This window comes from Leptinotarsa decemlineata, unplaced genomic scaffold, assembly GCF_025532065.1.
Source record: "Leptinotarsa decemlineata unplaced genomic scaffold, Ldec_3_MD MMD2_tig00001719_RagTag_RagTag, whole genome shotgun sequence".
In the NCBI taxonomy this organism is placed as follows: domain Eukaryota; kingdom Metazoa; phylum Arthropoda; class Insecta; order Coleoptera; family Chrysomelidae; genus Leptinotarsa; species Leptinotarsa decemlineata.
Window position 1 is genome coordinate 2310099 of NW_027412569.1, and position 24065 is coordinate 2334163.

At 34.9% G+C, this 24065-nt stretch overlaps 2 protein-coding genes across 4 annotated transcripts in view; both read left to right on the plus strand.

Annotated features, from left to right (window-relative positions):
• The window catches only part of LOC111501880 (ionotropic receptor 75a), a 28229-nt gene extending 26017 nt beyond the window's left edge, over positions 1-2212 (plus strand). The window contains exon 8 of the mRNA XM_023155796.2: positions 378-2212. Within this exon, the coding sequence (XP_023011564.2) occupies positions 378-627 (250 nt within the window). The 3' untranslated portion in view covers positions 628-2212. The remainder of the gene's footprint in view (positions 1-377) is intronic.
• A 1867-nt stretch (positions 2213-4079) lies between these two features.
• Positions 4080-24065, plus strand: part of LOC111501879 (dual oxidase maturation factor 1) — a 127322-nt gene continuing 107336 nt past the window's right edge. For 2 of the 3 annotated variants that reach the window (XM_074176300.1, XM_074176303.1), the window contains exon 1: positions 4080-4434. The gene's annotated coding sequence lies outside the window, so the exon portion shown is untranslated. The remainder of the gene's footprint in view (positions 4435-24065) is intronic. The other variant, XM_074176302.1, reaches the window with a different exon arrangement.

Consider the following 24065-nt stretch of genomic DNA (forward strand, 5'->3'; position numbering starts at 1 on the left):
TCATTGAAGATTTCGTTCATACATTTCGTTCATTCATCGAAAATAATTATTTTCATTACTATATGTTGGTACAGGATTTCGTTCGTTTAATTCCTACAATTTTTTATGATTGAGTATATTTCTATAAAATTTCCGTAACATCTTTTTGGAATTACTCTGAATCCAATGGAATTTATCATTATACAAAATTGAAGAATATGTACCAAAGCATCCCTGGAATTGCAATGAACACTTAACAATTGAGAGCTATTGAAAAAATCGGTTTATGAATTGAAATTTCACAGAAGGTTTTCCAATATAACGGGTTATACTTATGCTAGTATATTATTTATTTATAATAACAACCTTCTTCACTTCATTTGTATGTTTTTTTTCAGTCTGCAGCACCTAGCCGAGTTTGGAATTCTATACAGGGAACTCTCGTTCTGGCATCCCAAGAAACCTGAATGTATCACATCAAAAACTGTAACTTTCAACATTGGATTGGATTACTTTTACCCAGCATTCCTGTTTTTGGGTATTGGGATGATGATCAGCTTGATTATACTCACGTTAGAAATCGCGATGAATTTCAAATCAAGCAGATTTGAAAATGAAGTGATTCCTATGTTGCCATTCATCAAGTGATTGTCAAGTATTAGTTTAGGTAAAAATCGACACAGCAACCTTGAAATGGATACAAAAGTTTAATGGTTAATAAAACAATTAAAAAAAAACGTTCTTCAAAAACAAAGTGTTTGGATAACCTCTTGTATTAGTTGACCAATCGAATAAGCACAGAATAATCGCTTACATTTCTTTTCTACTCGGGAAAAATAACCAAACCATTTATAATAAGTTGAATGCCAAGTTTGTTCTCGCCACTAAACTAAAAATCAAACGAACATCACTTGAAAAAGTAACATTTTATTTGAGTTTAATTTTTTCTGTCCTGTACTGAATTCATCAATTCCTTCGATAGCCAAAAAAGCTGATAAGAACAACCTTCCATTGTGTTCCTAGTGTATGTTTTGAATTGATGTAAGTCCGATGAAATATCTCACAGGACGGCAGAATTCAAAAACTACAGGAAGAATTGTCAAAGAGAACAGGTTTTTCAAGGAAGTTTTTGATATCACAGTTCAGATAGGATAAAATCATTATAGAAATAATATTTATATAACTTCGTGCAAAAAGATCAGTATACCTTAATTGATTTTCTAAAGCCTGGCCCCTATTTCTGGGCTCAGGGTATTAATTTCTGACCAAAGAAATGAATCTGTAAAATTGTTCCACAGGTTCTTAGGAATCTTTAGTTACACCTCCAAGTTTGAAGGGAACTGTTCCCTTCCTTGGCAGCTCAGCTGATCCAAACTCGCACTCATCAGCGATTGAATAATTTATCAAAATCTCACACTCTTCGAGTCACTGTGTTTTACAGATTCTACAATTGCAATTGGCCCGTCAACCACTATCAGGATCTCGCTAATCAATATTTTGTTGAGTCGTAAGAGCTGCTTGAAAATTAGTATCCAATAAATAACGCATAAATGCAATTTACTACTCAGGCATTTTCATTGAGCCTAACATTGCCTTTATGGTTCCGCCTGGTTCCAATGAAGAGACTAAGGTGGCTCGAAACGGGGCTGTCTGCGAAATCTAAGTGAACGAAATGAAAGTGAACTTGTACAGATCAATCATCAATATGATACATGGTCTCTTGCTATTCTTCGGGCCGGAAAAGCGTCAGGACAAAGATGTTGTCCCTATCTTGGACCAAAGCTATACAATGAAATTCTCATCAATAGCAGGAATATCAATTCAATTGAAAAATTGGGTCTTTTCAACTCTTCAAATTGACTTGTCGATTAATTGAATTCTTGGTAGTAAAGTTGACTGAAATACGAATAATAGTATTGACATTTCTGGCAATTACACTTGATGAATGATTACATTGAAGTCTCGTGTATTCTTTAATTTTTTTTTTAATTTTAATTGTTAAATTTTCCATATAATCTCTGTATTTGTAAATCTAGTTTTGTCAATTTCTCTATTTTACTCTTACTTTACGTAAGATATTTTTTCTATAAATATCCGTGGACACTTATTTAATACATAGGTGCATCTTTTTACATACTACTTTATCCTGAAAATCTTGATATATTTGTTAGAAACCATTCTACGCATAAATTTTTTTGTGTTTTTTTTTCATTTACTTGCCGTGGATGATAGATATTCTAAAATTGTATTATAATCTTATTTTATGGTAAATGAATATTTTTTTTTTCGAAGCGAAGTTTGCGCTGGTCAGGCCTGAAGCCCCGATACATTCGGGAGAGGGCGAGCCAGCATTATCAGCCAACGACCACTCCCCACACCGTGGGATGAGTGATTATTGGATCCGAAAATCATGTGCCCTGAGTAAGGGTAGTGAGTCAAGAATAACAACCCTCTGCATTTGTCCGGCTGAGAGTTCCGTGTTAGTGCCGAAAGCCGGCATGATCTTGAGATTCGATAGTAGAGAAGGCTCCAATAATCGAAATAACGAGTAGCTGGAAATTCCACGCCAAATATCGTCTTGCTCTGATGGTGTGTATGTCATATATAGTAAATTAATAAATGAATAAATAGTATGCTTACAGGAAGTGACTTAGAGTCTCAGGCGCCTAAGGGCAGGCCCTGCACCTTGTGTCAGGAACCTCCATACCAATCACGCGACTGCGCTAGACTCAGGTGTGAAACACATCATTCTGGCAGGCTATGATGATACCCTCAGTTTCCGTTTTCAGCCCACTCGAACTGAGAAAAGCTTCGATAAGCCAATGTCTTCAATATTATTGAAGGAGACCCCATGTTGGCTTATCCTCGTGTTGCTACAGGAGTGCGGCTTTTATATAAAACTTTTGCTGGACGGGTTCCAGTTCGGTAACACATTAGTGATCATCATGTTCAATGTCAAAAACTAAACCGAGATCATCAGCTGCTCTTGCAGATGCCCTACAGAGAAATGCTCCAATTCCTGCTCTTTTGGTCGCAGACCATGTAGAGATGGGGATCCGAACTCCTGGCGAGTTTACAGGCTCCATCCAGTACCATTTTGTCATGTAGACACTTCAAACTCGAGAGTCCACGGTCTCCTTGTTGCCGGGGAAAATACAATCGTGGAACGGATGATTTGGGATGCAAACTCCTATAGAGGTGCATCATGTTTCGGGTATTTACGTTGAATTGATACAGCTCCTCCCGAGTCCACTTCACTACTCCAAAGGGTACTTGTTGCAGCAACTTTGTTCTTTCCCGACAGTTCCGATGACCAAATCTGTCGGAGTTTGGGCTGATACTTGACGAGGAGACATTACTTTACTGTTGTTACATCCTGAGTGGCGTTGTTCCACCTCGAGGTCTCCGGCATCCAGATGGTGTAGGATGCTTCCATCTACGAGCTGCACATCCTCTCCGTAGTTCCCGCATCGTCCTCTTTTGAGATGGACAATTGCACATTTGTCTATCCCGAATTTCATACCGATAGCATGCGTGCACTCTTCCACCACTCTCAAGGATTGATGGAGACCCTTTTCTCCAGAGGCATGAAGTTTAGGATTCAAAATGAAAATGCTGTTCTGTTGATTTCTCAATGAAATTGTCTATACAATTGCCTATACTTTAACGTACAAAAAGGTGTATATCTCCGGAATCAGCCACATTTGATTTTTTTGTATCATTCAATGAGATTCTGAAATACGCAACTTTGCCAGGATTTAACCAACTCTCTCTTTCTCTCTCTCTCTCTTACTGTTTACGAGATCCGCATATTACGATCCGAATTTGAATAACCCTCTACAGTTGATGAAGAAACCCTTACTCTGAACAGATAACTCAATAAACAATGGTTAATAATAAGGCTGCTCATATTCTAAAGGTATTTAACTCTTTTATTCTTCCGCCATGGCGGGCTTCTCAAGTCATTAGCGAAGAAGTTCAATCGAAGAGAGCAAAAGTACCGACTTTCTCCGATTTGTTCTCCGGTCCTGCAACGCGAAATTTCACCTGCGAGCTCGGCGCATAGTTTTTCGCACGTAGATTCTTCCTTAGCTTTATAAACTGGTGTCGTTCGTGTACAAGGTCTCCGGTGACTTGATCCATATTAACATTCTACGAGTATGTAGGTACGGCATTCGACCATTCTCGGATCTGAACTTGAACTAAGGTCAAAGCTGTTATTGGTGTCACTGAGAGAAGAATTTCGTGAAATTCCCAGGAATCCGTGAGTTTCGGTTTCCATCTAGACAGTGTCGAAAAAACAAAACAAAAGTGAGACGCTGATGTGGACTTTTGTAAAGTGGGCCGTGTTTCTTTGTTTGTGTGTGAAGAAAGTGAGCATGTTAATAATGTCGTCTCAGGAAAGTTTGTCTGCTTGAAGAAGAAATCGATGGACTGACTGCAATATCGAAGTAGGTGAGTCGAATTTTTCTATCGCAATCGTATGTAAAGAAAAGTAAACAAACATTCTATTTTTAAACAATGCAACACAAACATTGCAATTGAACAGCCAATGTGATCAATGAAGTAACGTCATGTTATTGCCTTCCATGTTGCTGTGAATTTGGGAAGGCCTAGATGGTTTATTTTTATAATTCATTACACCAAACAACTCATCAGTTGGTCTGCCAGGTCATGAATAAATTAGTTTAAATACATTACCACTGTGAGTTGATTGGTACTGAGTGGATATTGAAGAACGAATGACAAATTCCCCTGTTTGTGAAGAACACAAGCAACGAATATAACTGGAAACTCTCCAAAGACTTAAAGGTAGTTCCAAATGTTTCTCTAGCTCCATATCTCAATAAATATTTATTCTACTGTGTCGTGGAATATACTAATCTATAGAGAATTTTGCAGATGATTTGAAAATATATTTACCTGTCGAAACTATCGAAGACTGTAAATACATTGCGACGACAGTTAGAAAATATACAGACTTGGTGTGAAGTAAACAAACTATATCTCAATGCATCCAAATGTAAAGTAGTGTCTTATAGTAGGAAAATGTCAGTCACCGAGTACAATTATCGAGTAGATACCATTTCACTGTCACGAAGTAACTCAATTAAAGATCTTGGTATATATTTTGATAAAAAATTGCCTTTTTTCAACTACGTTAGATCGAAAGTAAGTAAAGCATTGAGAGTTTATGGCTTCATAGTTCGCAATTGTAGATCTTTTTCAAACATATCTGCTCTATCTACTCTTTCTGTAGCCTACTTAAGGTCAAAATTAGTATAAGGCTCGGTTCTATGGTCTCCATTCTACAATTGCTATAATACATTTAATTGAAAAAGTTCAACGTCGTTTTCAAAAGTTTATTTACTTCAAATCTGATGGTATCTATCCTGATAGAGGTATTCCATATGCATCTCTTACCATAACATTAAATATTGAGAGTCTTGAATTACTCAGAATACTTGCTGGAATTTTTTTTTGTCTAAATTACTGCACAACAATGTGAATGCTATGGAGGTATTATCTTTAATGAATTTCTGCGTGTCTCATTTTAGAACTAGAAGTACAAAGACTTTTCACAGCCGACTGGCCAGAATCAATTTGTACCTCAAGTCACATATCTTTAGCATTTGCAATAATTTCAATTTAATTTCAAATTTGTGTAATATCAATTTTGATTTCCTAGAATATATTGTTGACACTGCGTTTCAGTATTTCATGGAGACTTTTTAAGTTTCTGCTACAGTTTTTTTTTAATTTTATTATATTGCTCAGTTAACCCTGTAATTGGTTTTCAACTGTTGGATAATGAAGGCTATTATTATTATATTATTATGTAACTTGAAAATTGATGCTGTTCATCAATAAATGATAATCGTATAACAAATTCCAAGATTAAATCGAAAACAATGTGGAACATTCTGAAAAATACAAATGATGCTAAACTAATGAATAATAGCTGCATCACAATCAAAACAGAAAACAACACGATGATATCAAACCCAAAGAAAGTTGCTACGATGTTCAACAACCCCTTTACAACCAAAACATGCAGTAAGAACTCAGGTAGTAATGCGTTAGCGAAGAACAAATCTACAATATTTTTAGAACCGACTAATCATACAGAAATATACAATATTTTGAATGACCTACAACCGAAATTTATTAGTGGACTTGACTCCATCCCCACTGATTTAAAACAAAGCTGGGAGATACATTTGTGATCCTCTGGTAGATGCAGTAGACCGACACCCATTCTACCTTCGCCTTCAAAGGTCTTTGAGGGAGTAATCTACAAGCGATTGCAAACATTTTTGAATCTAAATAAGAAACTTGCTCCACAACAATACGGATTTAGACAAGGGATGTCAACTGAATTTGCAATTCATAATGCGATAACAGAAATTAAAAATAATATTGAAGAAAAAAATAGGGTAGGAAGCTTGTACTTTGATCTATCAAAGGCCATTGACATGGTCAGTCATACTATTTTACTAGATGAACTAGAAGATTATAGAATTAGAGGCAATACACGCGACCTTATAAAATCATATTTGTCTGGAAGATACCAAGTCATAGACATTCAAAATGACCAACAAACTTATTCTGATAGTAATCTGACGCCTGACGTATTATGTCCTCAGTTGATTTTATGACAATAAAGAATATTATTATTATTATAATTTCGTTGAGCCATTATCGGCCAGTTTTTCTCTACGAATTAAAATTGAACCATAGCACTGCCGAAACAGTTTAAAATTCAACCAGACATTTGGCAGTGATAGTGTTAATGAACGCACTGTTAGACGTTGCATTGCAAAATTTCGATCCGAAGAATTTAGCCTCTAAGATGAGCCCGGAAGTGGCCGACCTACAGTAATTCAGGACAAGGATTTGAGGATCCTGGTGGAGATTGATTCATCACAAACGGTGCGTGGGATGGTGGAAGAACTGGTAGTCAGCTCCCATGCGGTTATTGATGGTTCAAAACAAATTGGAAAAGTCAATAAGACCGAAAAGTAGGTGCTCCACGATTTGAACGATCGACAGAAATTGTCACGTTTCGAAGTCTGCTTCTTTTTTGGATCGTCACATGTGATAAAAAGTGGATTTTCTACAACAGTGGTTCTTAACCTTATAGTCATGTGGGACCATCTGACAAAATTTCTGCCAGGCCATGGACCAGCAAGTTCGTTAATTAATTTGTAATTAATATAAAGTGCCTTACGACAACTACAAATAAATACAGTACAGTACAGTAAATACATGGAATGTTTGTTCTAATTCATCTATAAATAAAATACGTATGGAAATATTTAATGTCCTTCAATCATTAGGTAAAATCTGTAACTGTAACAAAAATTGCATTATAAATTAATGCGATTTTTGTGGTTGCATACTCTTTACTTAATTCTGAATCCTTGGTTCAGTGTTACTTAAACCTCAACGCATATCAGCAGTGGCATCCAACAGATTTTGGTGCTTGTTTTTAATAATCAGAAGCGCCGAAAACATAGATATGTCGGAGAAAATAAGTAACCAAGTTACTTAAGTAAGTTAAGTAACCAATAGCAATGTCTCGAAGTTTTGGTAAAGAAATTGCCTTTTGGCTCCAAAATTCTTCAAGAATAATTCCTGATTTGAATGTATATTTTAAGTTGCTGCCATGTAGCATATCAATTACTTCTTCTTGAACTTCATCAGGCACCTCAGAAACGTTTACAATAAATGGATTGCGGATCAGTTTCTGAATACTTTTATCCTCGCGGTCGGGAAAATAGCGATTGAATTCAATTTTTAAGTTTTTCAAATGTGATGTGTTCTTTTGTATTTCTCCTTCAATTCCAACACTCTGCATATCAATAATTTGATTGAGCTTACCAAACACAGAAAAGTTATTACTTTCGACCTTGTTGATCCATAGCTCGATTTTATCGATAAACGCATTGATTTTATCTCCATAAGCAGAAATATTGCTTATACCTTGCAATTTCAAATTTCACGACCCTTGCAGTAGAAGGTTTAATTTGTTCAGTTGCGCAAAAAATCGACCAAATAAGCAAAATATATTTGAAATTTGGACTCGCAAAACTAATCAAACAACTTTTTGTTTTCGGGAAAGAAAGTTTTTGGCTTTCTACTACTCCATCTTGATATGAAAAAAGGATGAGGGAAGCTTCCAAAGAAAGGAAGGAAGAAATCAATTTGAAAATAAGTAACTCTATACATTGATGTGTAGATCATGCAAAGAAGTAACTTTCAGACACAAACTGAAAGAAAGTCCTCCTGAAACAGCTACTTTCATATAAACATTGAATTACACTAAAGAAAAAAATTTTTTCGAAGCAAATACTTCTATATGAACACTGAATTATACAGAAGATACTTTTCTCTACTCAGTTTGTATTTCAAACATTCGTTGTGAAATAAAAATCAGATATCATTCACATGAGTTCTACTTTAAATAAATGGAAATGAATGGCAATAGAAAAGTACATATACCTCTTGGAGGATAAAAATTTTGAGTTCTTGACCTGCTTTAGTAAAAAATTTAACTTGTACGCCTTTACCGATCTCCCTCTTCAGACGACAATATATTTATAAATAACTTAGAAATATTACTTTCTGATTTGCCTCTGAATTGCTCCCTGATAATAACAGGAGACTTTAATATAGATTATAATGACGGTGATTCCTATGCTAGGGAATCACTAAAAAATTTATTTCTTACATTTGACTTGAGTATGCATGTGGAAGAAGATACTCGCATATCCCGCTTCTCTGCAGCTCGCATCGATTATATTTGTAGCAATTTCAATGTTCAAAATGTTACTTGTTCAGTTGTCCCTTCAGGATTATCTGACCATGAAGCTATAACTTGTTCGTTTCTCGTCGAGTCATCGAGGAAACAGGTGCATACAAAGTTTGGTAGACTGTTCAGTAGCTCAAATTTAGATAGGTTTTATATGAATTGTCTCGTGATCGACTGGCAGAGTACCTTGACTGAAACTGATCCATTCTCGTCTTTCCATAATAAATTAACTTATGTGTTTAACAAGTATTTTCCTAATCAAAAAATTAGAATGAAAACTGTAAAGAAATTTTTAGTAGATAAGCCCTATCACAGTCTACAAGAATATTTTGTAGACACCTTTTAGCATGTTTATTGTATATGTTATGGTATGACCATGTATCATGTGTGGATTTTAGATGAAAAGTTATTTCTACCCGCTATGCTCCTTGAGGGCGCCGCTGAGGAGCCATTAAAATAGGGAGTAGCGGCAAATAACATCAAAAAAGGCGGCTGACAGTGTTTATCACATTGCATTGAACATAGTATTGATAGGAGTCGGACTGGGGATATTAATATAAATTTTCCAATGATATATTCTGTATGATGCAAAGATATTTGAAATATCGTTAAAACTGATTTATTTTGTTTAAATATTTTATTTTGGGAAATACTATGTATATTTGAAATAGCTTTTTATTTGGGGTTGTTACCTTCTACAGATTTATGAAATAATCAGAATATTAAATTTAAAAATAACTACAAATGTAGAAAGAGCTGTAAATTACTGCATTTGATAAATCAGCTTTTCAAAAAAATCTATCTTGTCAGTAACTTGAATTTATGAAATTTTGCAAATAAAAATAAATACCATCCATTTTCTTTATCCAACCTATAAAATCAAAACAATATGATTTGTTGTTATAATTCATCTTTTGTTGTAAACCAATTTAATATTTTTATTATTGACACCGATGATATCATATGGATTGTAGGTTTGATGAGTATAGAAATATAATAGGTTTCCGTGGTTAGGTTAGGTTAGGTTAGCTTTGAACCGCGCTCAAAGTTTTGCATTATTCGACGTTTCGGCTGAGAGACATACTTTAGGGTTTTGATGTTCTGGTCTTACCAAACCTTCGAGACGGTATGACCCTCATTGACCCATGTTTCATCCAAATGAAACAAAGATTCAACCAGTGTTCTTGGTTTTTTATTTCTCTTGAATAGTTTTTTCTCTATTTTTCTATTGAATGGCCTTTCAATCTTATTTTTCAAAAGTGAAGTTCAGCTCTTGTAATATTTTCCATATAATAGAACTTATATCAGGAAAAAAGTGTCTTCACGAATAATTGACTGAAGGCATTTCATTTTTTATGTAGAAAGAGTGAACTGTTCTCCTAATAGAATTCTTGACTTCGTCGATAACCAAACACTTTCTGCTAGTGGATACTGTCATCTCCAAAAAGAGATGACAGTATCCACTCATTTTTGAACTACTTTCTCCTTACTTTTGATTTCGGGCGGATATTGTATTCTTAAATAATTACAAACATTCATAACACTTGTTTTTCCATTCATATTCAACGCTGACAGTTTCGGATGCTTCACGGTTCCCTAACATGTTGTATAGCCTTTTATTCAACGTGCTCTCGAAGTTAACGGAAGAATATCACTAAGACTAAGACTAACCCCTCTACCATGGCCTTCAAACAGAAAATATGTGATATTTTTTCCTATGGAAAAAGCCAAGTGTATCTGTTGACGGTATCTCTGTATCGGTATCTGTAGAGTAGGGAGGGTGAGTGTAGACCCACAACACTTAGGCCACATGTGACCCATTTAACATCCTTCCGAGGAGTTTTCCTCCTAGATCATCCTCCATCCTGTCCTTTCCAGGAAGGAGGACAGGTCACTAATATATATATATATATATATATATATATATATATATATATATATATATATATATATACAGGGTGTTTGGTGTAGGTGCTACAGACCAAAATTCCATTTTTTGAAATAGATCGCCCTGTATATCATTACATATTCAGATGCTACGTTAAATTCTGATATCATTTCATGTTTGTTTAAAATCTGTTTTTCCGTAAAGGAAAAACAAACGACAACTCTCAGAAGTTGAGAAACTTGTGCGAGCTAAGGACTAACGAGGTCTTACCTTTTAACGTGTGATTCCTAACACGGTTGCAGAATCATACCAGCTACAACCAGATAAATTCTCTCGAGAAAAATATCTGGTCGAGGCGGGAATCGATCCCATGGCCTTCCGATCGTGAGTCGGGCGCACGACCACCGCGGCCAATTCCACAATAGATATACTTCTGTAGTTTCTCTCATTTCTGGACAGGCTATAACACATCTCCAGTGTTGATGATTTTGGCGCAACATTCAATCGAGATCAAGTCTCTTTGATCTCAGAAAAATTCGTCAAAGATGAATGATTTTCTTAAGTCAGTATAGCTCTTTGATGATCATATCCAAAACATACTCATCATATACAGATGAATATCAGCTCAATTCATACGAACCCCCATCGAGAGGATCTGATTCACCTCTAGATACATCATGCTGAGTTTTGGATGTCCCTTTCAATCATTCCAAATGGAACAAGGTGTATATCTGTACTGAACAAAGTAATTTTATATGTACAGCTCATTAACGTTGTATGCGGGTACCCTTGGCTTTCGCAATATTGATTTAATTTCATATGCTAATTCGACACAGAATGAATTATAACAACCTTCCACCTTCTACAGTCATTACTTCTAACAACAAATTGTATTTTTCTCAAAAAGAATTCACTTTTGACGGTCACACTAATAAACCATAATCATATCGTAGTAAATAATTATCATCTGGCCATGAAGACAAATGGTAGTTATGGTCATATATGTCTTTATTATCTTTCATTATTAAATCTGAGTCGTTGTACAAGATATAATCCGTATAATGACTAACGAGTGGGCTATAATGAGGTATTGCTTCAGTTGACCGTAGAATATATTAAAGAACGGGATGGCCTGCCAGGTGATCTTTAGACGAGGAACTAATTTGTACATTGATATATTTGTAGTATCACTTTCATTTGGTTTGCGGAAAAGTACTTTGTTCCGGGAAATAAAGTCCTTCTTTCCCAAAAACTAGTCTCTCCCAGAAACATACACCCTTTCAATTCAAACAAGATTTCTATGGCTGGTATTGATTCAAATGAGCGCATGAATAGATTTAACTCATCCGTGACATGAAGTCGTAATGTTATGAAGGAATTGGGTGTTTCATCTTGTAATGTTACCCATATTGGCAATGATGAGCCAGTGAGACGAATATTTCATTCCGAAACTTCGAAGTTCGCCATTGATAATGATAGTGTTCTATGTAAGTAAAATTTTATATCGTCACCCTTCCATATATTGTATTGTGTAGCGTTCCTTTTTCACACGCTTTATATTAGCTTCACCTGTATGTATGTATGTTTGTTTGTTTGTAACTCTCAAGCTCGGAATCTGTATTGACCGAATTATTGACATTATTGCTTGATCTCTTCGCGGACAGATGGCGCTGTACATAACTCCTTGATAGGTTGTTGAAAATAAAATCAAAATGGAAAATGGATTTTGAGAATTATAAGCGAAATTTTGCAGTACAGATGAAATATTTAGATATTTAAATATTTTCAATTACCCGTGATTTAGTACAGAAAAAAGTTCTGAAACAAACGAAAGATACATTTTAAAATCTAATTCGATTATTTGAAAGCAAACCAGAATATGGATTTCAAGAATGAAAATGTTATCGTGAAATGTGCACCTAAATAAATATAGTTTAAAAAAACTGAAAAACACGCATATAAAACTGAAAAGTAAAAAATAAATATAGTTTAAAAAAACACGCTTTTAAAGACCATCAAGCTAAAAAGTTAAAAATGAATATAGTTTAAAAAAAACTAAAAAACAAGCTTTTAAGGAACATCGAACTAAAAAGTTGAAAATATTTTTTTATATGTATACAGGGTGTTCCTAAACATCGTGCACATACGAAGGGGGGTAATTCTTTGGCTTATTTCATAACTACAAGTTCATATAAACATAGGTCCGCAAACGCTTCGTTACCGATTTACAGGGTGTTGAAATTACAAGATTTTTCTTTTTATTTCTTTGGAGCTCCTGCTGTTTTCGAGATATTGAGCTCAAATTTGGAATCTAGATTGTGTTATAGGGCATACATTAGTGGGTTTTGTCAGATGGTTGTTGATTCTACAAGGTGATATTTTTTCAGGAGTCATGTTCCATTTTCTCCCCCTGAACTTTTTTACTGTGCGCCGCTGGTAGATTCTAAAATACAAAATGAATTTTCCGTTTTATTTGGAAACTTTTTTCGTTTCTGTGACCGTTATCGAGAAAAAAATTAAAGATTCTTTGTAGAAATGATTTATTTTACAATACAAAAACCTCTATTCAGTTGTTCTCATACACTTCATGTAAACACTTCCGAGACAAAATAGAAAGATATGCTGGAGTGCTGTCGTGCATAAATCAAATTTCTCAACAAAAGAGGCAAGTGTTCGAGTAATAAAGGCGATTCCTGCAGTTCCTATTGAACTTCTTTGCAGTGCGCCGCTGGTAGATTCTACGATACAAAATAAATGTTTTGTTTTCTTTAGGAGTTTTTTCTCGGATTTGCGTTTTAACTATTTAAGGTTTTAGTTTGACACTGTACGGTATAAAATTAATTGTTTTAATTACTCATTACAATCTCAAACAATGTCAATTTTTACCAAGCCTGAAATGGCTGAGATGCATTTTATCTATGGTCTTGCGAATGGAAATGCACGAGAAGCCAGACGTTTGTACATGGAGCGCTATCCCAATAGAGAAATACCTGATCAAAGAACATTCTCGAATATCCATAGGCGTCTTGTAGAAACTGGATGTGTTAATAAAAAGGTATGTGACGGAGGTAGACCACGTACTGTTAGAACTCCACAGATCGAAGAAGCTGTTCTGAATGAAATAGAAGAACATCCCAGTACTAGCACATAGCACAAACATTTAAATATTAGTTATCAGGTTATTTGGAGAATATTGCGCGAGTCTCTACTATACCCTTACCATATTCAAAGAGTGCAGGCGCTTCTTCCTCGAGATTTCCCTTTAAGGATCAATTTCTGCCAGTGGTACCTTAATAGACTAGCAGATGACCCCGATTTTGACTGTAAAATCCTTTTTACTGACGAAGCCAATTCCGTTATTAATTTTCATAACAACCACATATGGGCACAAGAAAATCCACATGGAATTGTAGAAGCACATTTTCAAGAGCAGTTTTCATTAAATGTATGGGCTGGTATACTACGGGATCATTTGATTGGTCCTTTCTTTTTGCCTGGTCGACTTAATGGTCGCTTCTACAGACATTTTTTGCAACACGAATTGCCTTTGTTACTCGAAAACGTGCCTCTTTTGTTGAGAAATCAAATTTGGTTTATGCACGATGGCGCCCCAGCACATTTTTCTATTTTGGCTAGGATGTATTTAAACGGAGTGTATGAGAATAAGTGGATAGGACGGGGTGGACCTCCATCATGGCCCCCTAGGTCGCCTGATTTAAATAGTCTAGATTTTTTCCTATGGGGATATCTCAAATCTCTAGTGTATACAACACCAGTGAATAACGTGGATGACTTACGAAATCGGATAATAAATGCATTTGAAACTGTAAGAAATACTCCGGGAGTCTTCGCAAGAGTACGGGCATCAATGAGAAGAAGAGCGGACGCATGTATAAGGGTAGGAGGGGGTCACTTTCAACATTTGTTATACTAATGCAGTTTAATTGTTATTATTTAGGTTTTTGTATTGTAAAATAAATCATTTCTACAAAAAACCTTTAATTTTTTTCTCGATAACGGTCGCAGAAACGAAAAGAGTTTCTAAACAAAAAAAGTTTCCAAATAAAATGCAAAATTCATTTTGTATTTTAGAATCTACCAGCGGCGCACAGTAAAAAAGTTCAGGGGGAGAAAGTGGAACATGACTCCTGAAAAAATATCACCTTGTAGAATCAACAACCATCTGACAAAACCCACTAATGTATGCCCTATAACGCAATCTAGATTCCAAATTTGAGCTCAATATCTCAAAAACTGCAGGAGCTCCAAAGAAATAACAAGAAAAATCTTGTAATTTCAACACCCTGTAAATCGGTTAACGAAGCGTTTGCGGACCTATGTTTATATGAACTTTTAGTTATGAAATAAGCCAAAGAACTACCCCCTTTCGTATGTGCACGATGTTTAGGAACACCCTGTATAATAAGTACACATCCTATCTTGTCAAATCTGGAAGTCCTACGAAGTCCAAATAAAGGCTTTCAGCAGGTCTACAAATGGAAGTACCTCGATGGTTCATAATTTTTTAGTCATATAGTCATTACATGACCTCAATAATAAATAACCAATGACATACCATACACTGATACATGTTCAATAATTCCTGAAAAAAATATGTATCGATATAGAAAAAGTTGATGATTCTGCTGAAAAAGAGAGAGTGAAATTGATTGCCCTGAAATCAAAACACATATTTCAGAAACAACAACTATTTTTAAAAGTTTAAAACTGTGTTAAACTTACAGACCATGGTCAACAAACCCGGAAAATAGCCTTGATACTGCTCCAGTTCACTGAATATTCCTGGTTGGTTCCCAAAGTTGGAATTTTCAACAGTTACTTTTTGAACGCGAGATGCAATCTGTTGGTTGAAGATATTTTGAATGTATAGTGAAATATAACAAGTGTAAATGAAATATTAGTAAGTGTGTTATAGATACCGGAAGACAATCGACTTGCTTTCATTTACAACCATATCCATGACCAAGTTTCTCGGGTATTTCACAATTTCCACTTGCAGATATATTGATTACATCTTGCACTAAATTTCTTCAGACTGCATTGAGCGAAACAATGTTTCATGAAATATTAAACTTTCGTAAACGTCCTACAAGAATGTAGGTAGTATGTATTTAAATTTAATGAACTAAAATTGCATTCATTTCGCACATTATCACACGATTAATTATTTTTTAGAACGCCATTAAACGTGAGAGATTTGCAGGAGCTTTCAGTTTTTTTTCATGTTAGGTAATGAACCAAGGAATTCGTTGATAAGTAGCGACAAAACTCGGTAATTTCATCTCGTTTCATTGAAGGAAGTAATGAATCTTTTGAACAAACTATGCCCGGTTTAACAATCGATAGTTAATTAAGAATCAGATCTCAATTGAAATTTATATCAAAATATGTGTCTTTTCAGTGTTGATTAACTATCAACCGAAATTTATTAGATAGTTACTTTAATTGAAAGAGGACGCATGGATTATTTGTCAGTATAAGTTAATTATCAGATCATGTCAATTGAAATAGGGACAAAATATATATGAGGAAATATGAATTTTGATGTTGGTGCCTACTTCAACAAACTATGTTGAAGGATATGAAAGACTTTTTTGTCCATTTTTGATTGTCTTCTGGATCAGTGGAAAATTGATCAGATGAAATCGAAGAAATCATAAAACATTCAACTGATAGGTGAATTGAGAATCACCCATTTACAATCATGGTCATCCGATGGAACAATGACGTTTAATGGATATAGACATCCGAAGGATATCCAATATTTATCACAAGTGGACCTATTTTGGACATATAATGTACCATGAACGGATAATAAATGGATCACAAGAATTGTAATGGACATTTCATGGACCTCGTATGGACACACATTGGACATGAAATGGGTTTTATCTGTATTTTTGTGATTCATGTAACTGCTACTTCAACATCCAGGAAAAGAGATACATCATATAACTTTTTTTCTACCAACTAATCTGCAGTATCTAATATATTTCAATGATGCTTCAGTCAGTCCCCATTCAGCAAAGTGAGATCTCCTTCTATAAGGCATAAATGGATCACAAGAATTGTAATAGACATATCATGGATCTTGCATGGATACAAATTGGACATGAAATGGGTTTTATCTGGACTTTTTTGGAACTGCTGTTGAACATTCATGAAGAACCGGAAGTTTGTGATGGTGTTGACATATTTTCATTTTCTGATGAATTTATGGAGTATGTGTATTATATTCATTGATGATTTGAGACAATAACATCCCTTTTTTTTGTATCAGATGGAGTTGTAGAAAGCCAAAAACTTTCTTTCCCAAAAAAAAAAATGAATACTTTTACACCTACTTCATGACCGTCTCATTACTTTCAGGAATAAGTGAATCAATGAATGAGTGGAAAATGTACACCCATACATTTGTTTTCACCAACATAAAGTCTGTTATGAATATTGGAAATATATTGAACTACGAAATACAGAAGTAACAGTGTGAACATCATTTTTTTTAGTAAAATAATGAAATGGAAATAATAGGTAGGTACTGTAGAAATAGAATTGAGAAGAATTATTGAACAAAAACATCAACACATTCATTTTACAACAGTTGTAGTCAATATTTCTGAGTGACTATTGAAACTTTACTTTCCCATTTCATCAACTAGAATAGTAGATTCGCCTCACAATGAAATCATTCAACATATTTGCATACATCATGCATGCATTTCATGTTTATAGTTATGTTCTTCTCTTTTCCCCTTTTCTTATATTTTATAAACTAGGTTGCTTTCTATCCTTGCCGTTTTAGCAACAAAGACGATTGGTGAAATTAACGATGAATTATTTTATTAGAATATTTTTTTTGAACATATATTTTCAAAAAAAGATATATCATTCAACTGGTAACACTGGTGACAAGACATCCAATAAATTTCCATTTCATACTTTCATAATATGAATAAGTAATATACCTTTAAAGGATATCCGTCTAAAGTCCACGGCATGTCCATAAAATGATGACCGTAATTTGAATGTTGAAGTACATATTATGGATGTCCTTTTCATATCCATTCTCACGTAGTCACCTATGGGACGATTTATGGATATCCTTTGGACGTCCTTTCCACGTCCATAGGATCGATAATGCACCTTATTTAGTTATCCAATGGATGTCCTGTATTTAAGTTGAACCTAATTGAATGTTCCAAAATAAAAATAACACCCATTTATTATTATTATAAATACTTCTTTGGAATATCAATTTTATAAATTGGGTATATTTTCAGAAGAGATTGAGTTTTGTGAAAAAAAGTTTTTGGCTTTCTACTTCTTCAACTTTATACAAAGAAGCAATTGATTTAAAAAAATCAACTCTGTACAAAGATCTCAGTCATATGAACATTGAATCACACGAAAGAAAAATAATTCCGAAACAAAAACACTTTTATATGAAGACTGAATGATTCAAAAACACATTTTTTCTATTTAGTTCGTATTCCGAACATTCCTTATAAAATTGAATCAGATATCATTCACAGGATTGCTACACAATACAATAGTAAATGAAAGAGGTGAAATTAACCTTACATGGAACACTCTCATCCTTACTGGTGGACATTCGATGTTTCGGCTCAAGACACTTGCTTTATCGCCTCTTCTCCACCAAAACTGAATAACGTTATTAGATGACGCACTAATTAATTCAGGAAATTACGACTATGTCAGGTATAAGTTTGATTCTACTTCTTCATATTCATAAAGAAAATGTGTGAATCTTTCAAAAGAAGGAAGGAAGCAATCAATTTCAAATCAATCGAATCAATTTCTCTTGTCTCTCTTCTCAAGAAGACTGAGATGGTCCTTTTCACCAGAAAAAGAAGTTTATCGGGCTCAAAACCCCCCGAAATCCTCAAAAGCAAAATAAACTTCTCTGAAGAGGTGAAATACCTTGGTACTATCCTCGATATGAAGCTAACATGGAACTCTCACCTACACAGTAGAGTAACAAGAGCATATGTGGTTTATGAGCAATGTCGGAGGACAGTGGGACGCACATGGGGTCTTTCACCTCATGTGTGGTCACCTGGATGTACACTGCAATAATAAAACCTATGTCAACGTACGGAGAAATTGCATGGGGACCGAAAGTGTTACAAGCAACGGCCATCTAAAAATTATATCAAATACAGCGACTGACTTGTTTAAACATCACAGGAGCCATGAGAACAACACCAACCGCGGCAATGGAATTAATTACTGGTCTGACCCCTCTGGACCTGTACGTTAAGGAGGTTGCGTCAATGGTCATCGTACGATTGCGCACGGTTGGTGTAAACCTTGAAGTAGGAATGGGTCAATTGAGGCTGGGCCTATGGCGAGAAGCGCTTACTGCGCAACCTCTGCTGCAGGCAATCAGTGATGCAATTGAACCCAGGTTTGTGTTCAATAAACCTTAGAAAATGCAAATGAAACAGAACACACAGTCAGATGCTACAAATGCAATACGCATATATACAGATGGCTCAAAAACAAAAAAGGCTCAGGAGGTGGAGTGTACTCCAGACCACTAAGCCTAAGGATTAACTGGAGAATGGGAAAATACCAGCGTGGTATCTCAATCGCCACAAAAGAAATAACCAGGAAAGGAATTTCTGGCAAAAACATAACAATCTGCACTGATAGCAGACAGGCCCTATTAGTCTTGAACAGACAACGTGTTACCTCAGGGCTAGTAGGTACTAGAGTGCCACCAAGATTTAGCTAAAGCCTCGATAGATGATAACATTATCTTGAGGTGGATTAAAAGCCACGACAGGAGTAAAGATAATCGCAATGCCGACTCTTTAGCCAAGGAAGCGGCTGGAGTAAGAATTTTAAGACCCAGTGGCACCTACGGCCTGATGACTTCGACAATTGCGGAACTAGTCAAATGTCACACCCATGCTCAATCCCTAAAGAGATGGGATGAAATCAAAGGAAGCAATCATGCCAGGATCACCCTGGGCGATCCTGGGAAGCTGGCGCAGAGAAAATATGTGGCGATGACCAGGAAAAATCTACGCTTAACAGTAGGATTTCTGACTGACCACTGTCAAATAACGAAACACCTTCACAATATGGGACCAGTGGACTCACCTTTATGGAGAATGTGTGAACAAGAAAATGAAACTGTCAGGCACGTCCTATGTGAGTGTCCGGAATTATCGTCAATAAGAGAGTGTGTGTTCGGCGAGTCTTGACCTACATCTGCCGATAGAAACGAGATGTCTCCCAGATACCTGTCCACCTTCCTGGAATGGACGGAATGGACCATGACCTAGGAGGACAACTCCTTGGGAGGATGTTCAATGGGTACGTGTGGCCTAAGTGCTGTGTGGCCTACACTCATACTCCTTACTCTACAGACACCGATACAGATACCTCTTTCAATTCAAACAAGATTTCTATAGCTGGAAATAAGCGGTTTTTTAAGGACAAAACACAAGCACCTCAGGAAAACCCTTGAAGCGCTCTTAGAGCGGTGCTTGTGTGAAAGTAGTGATTCACATTGGATTTGAATCGCTGGAGATTAAATCCATTTGGAAAAACATTCTCAGGAATTGTATTCCACATAAACGCCGTTTTCTAAATGAAAGAGTTCTTAAGCTTCCTAAATAGTGAAGTTCGAGGCTTTCTGAACCTCAAAACGAGGAGCAGACACAGTCCGTCGCATATTTCTGATATGTACCGCTCTTGGTGGAGTCAAATGTGCCAAGTCACTTGAACACTTCATGTGAAAGCATCTATAGAAGAGAGACAAATCTTCAACCTTTCCTCGATGTTCCAGACTATCTCCATACATACGATATGGCACGTGTTTTAAGCCGAAACATCGGATGTCCACCATTTTCAAACTAATACAAGTTTACTGAGGATACACTACAAAAACACACTTTTGTCTATTTTCCACGATATTTCTTTATTGTTGACTAGTTTCAGCTATTACACCATTTTCAAAACTTCCAAAACAGTTTTGAAAATGGTGTAACATGAATTTCCACAAAATAAACAAGTCGTCAATCAAAGAAGTAGGTAATACAAGTTTATTGTATCACTTTAAAAATGTCGTTGTAGGACGAAACTGCAGTAGTAACAAATACAACATAAGAAGTTATATATCTCATTTTTCATGATGATCTATCACGTAGTAAGGGCTGCATCCATCAATCTTTTATTAACTTTACTCAGGTATAAATTCGAATGATTCAACACTAACCACAAACCATAGACGACTGGACTACGTGAAAACATGTTTTCAAAAATATTTTCGAATGATAATTCAACCTATCCACTTCTAAAGAAGAGGAACTAGTTGTTTTGTCAAGGATAGAATTGACGCAATCATGACCAAGTCGTCAGCAAATTTTGGAAATTTGGTTCAATCGAATATGTGCAAGAAATTATCAATCGATAAGTATATGGGGATTAGTCTGTTCACATGTGATTAGAAATAAATTATTTGTGAGTCAATTAATAGATTAAGAGATAAGACGTGATGAATATTCATGAAGACAGGTGTTGAATGTTCTAATAAAGTTGGTGTCAGCTTCCGTTTCAGATGTAATATATAATTTTTAAGAAAGTCAGACCTGAACAAAGTAGTCTTGGGAAATTTGTTGGGAGAATATTGAATTCAATATTCGATACGAGATTTTTTTTGAAGTTCAACATCATGTATCTCAGAACTAAAGCGATCGCGAACCCATATTCATAAGAATAATTTTTCTCAAAATTATCCAAGGATTATCGCTCTTTAGGATCAGCATTCAATGGGCTTGTTTCATGGTATGGAAAATGATACTGATTTGCTTATAGACTGATCGAGTTAGGGGTATATTATACTCAGCAAGCCTAATCGGTCGCAAGATCTCTTTATATTTGCAGAAAAAATAACAATTCGAAAAGCAAGAATTTAAATCGGCCGCGCATCTGTTGACCAATAAAATTGATCGTGTCTAGAGCGGAGTTGCCAAGTGTATTGGTTTTTAATATCCAATCACAGATCTGATGATCCAATTTGACAGATGCCATTTTAGTTGTTATTGTTGTCAACTCTGTGTGAATACAACTGTTACAATTATCTAATTGAAGATTTTTTTTGTAAAAGGTAGGTCTCGTCGGGTGCCTATTTTGTTGCATATTCCGTGTTATTAGTTTACATTCCGCAAAATATTTTTTCAGGTTGTTTTTGGATTGAATTTTACCATTACTACAACCAAAATGGTTAAATATGTTTTATACCTAGTTGTAAAAACAGATCATCCATACCAGACAAAAAGTTTTTCAGTGTTCCAAAAAACGAAACTATGGTTTTCTTTAGTTGACCGAGCTAAAATAAAAATTAAATCAAAACTTTCCATCCTTCGAAAAGTCTGAAATGACCTACTAAATATACCACCAACCGTTTCAATTTTTCATTCTTCATTTCGGTACCAAAGTATTGCAAATTTTTCAAGTAAAATTCATCGATCATTTCAAAATTGACTCTTGGTAAGTTGTCGGAGTTAGCTTTAACAAAACTAGGCTCAACATTCTTTCTGAAATTATTTTAACAGAAATACGAAATTATTATCGCATACACTACAGAGAGCGCTGGCTGACTGGATGACAATATGGCTAATATACCAGTAACGTTGAATTTCTTATTTTTGGTGGGTGGCATGAATGCATAATTGATTTATTTTATTAGGGTTCATGAGCATTCGTAAACCATTTGAAAATACAGCTCGTTAAATTATATTTAGATATAACTTGCACTACATCAGTTATCAAGGCAAATATTATTGTCCATTTTTATGCCTAATTCATGGATTCGAGCGATATTATTATTGTATATTTATTTGTTTGTTGCTGGCTTTATTCTTGAAAAAATGAATGAATAATTACAGAAAATTTTAATTGATCGTTCATTTTCTCAGGAAAATGGAGTACCCATATCACAATTTATTGGTTTATTCGGCATTGAACATGTATGTTGTATCGCATCCATTCTGCTTGTTTTTGCAACATTGAGTTTCACTTTTTTCTTAGCTGACAGCTCGCGTAGGAACAATTTGTTTTTTCATCGAGTTCAGTTTGTGTGTGTTTTAAACTTGTTTTAGAGATATATTTGAATATTAATATGGTGCATTCTTGTGCTGATCTTAATTTTGCGGAAAGGCACAAGAAAACAGAAAGCGTATTGGTTTATTAGTTAGTTATTTCATATAATGAGTTTAGGTTCCCAAAGGAAAAATGATGAGAAAAAAATGAGTGGAAGTATTGACAAGAAATAACGAGAATCCTTCCATTCTCTCAAGACTTTATAAAAATCATTTAAAAAGTGACTATAAATGACAGGTGAATGAAAATATGGAATTTGATGACACATTTTTTTATTTCAACTTTAAGTATTCTCCACAGAAAGTATTATCTGGAGTTGATACTGTTGCTGAAAGTATGAAAGAAAATGAATTAATATTTTTGCACAAAAATCAAATACTTTTCATTTTATTTCATTAAATTTTATCATAATATTATTGATGGCATTACCTCAGAAGCTTTTGTTGGATCAGTTCGAATATAATCAATTCTGTCTATACTTGACCTCATTCAACCTTTCTCTCAAGTTTTGAAAGATTCAACAGATTACCCAAGCGTGCCTATAACGCTTGAATTTAGTAGCAATATTAGAAAGAGGTATGTATGTAGGAATCGTTTTTTTTTCATAATAAATTTCAGTTGTACAGATTGAGGATTGTAGAGTAAATACAATATTTGAAATGATTCTTTGATCTAGTTTGCTATATTTTTTGATTTTCATAACTGTATATTATTAAATAATGCATAAAATCTTAGTTCAGGTAAATATTTAGTGATCTATCGACTTTGTGTATTGATTTTAGATATAGAACATAGTTCCAAACATGATTTTTCGTATGTATTTCATTTCATGTGTAGAATTTTTCATTAATTGAAACGTTAACGGGTTCATATACACTTCCATAAGTAAATTGATAATTATAGGATCCGTAAATCTTACGAGTTGGCAATGTTGATTATTTCTATTGTTCCTATTGGTCAATCGAACAAGAAGCGGGAATAGGGTCGTGACGGCACCACCCTACCAAATTCGATTTTTAATAATTAATTACGGGAAAACTATGGTACTTAGAGAGATGAAACAAAGTGCACTGTTTTTCAATTTAAAATTTCTATCAAGTGAACTATAAACTTAAAATCATGAAACAAGCCCATTATGAATCAGCCTGTATAATTGAAATATTTTCTTTCCAATTCATTTGAAAACTTGAGATCTCTACATATGTCATCATCGGATTTTCTTCCCAT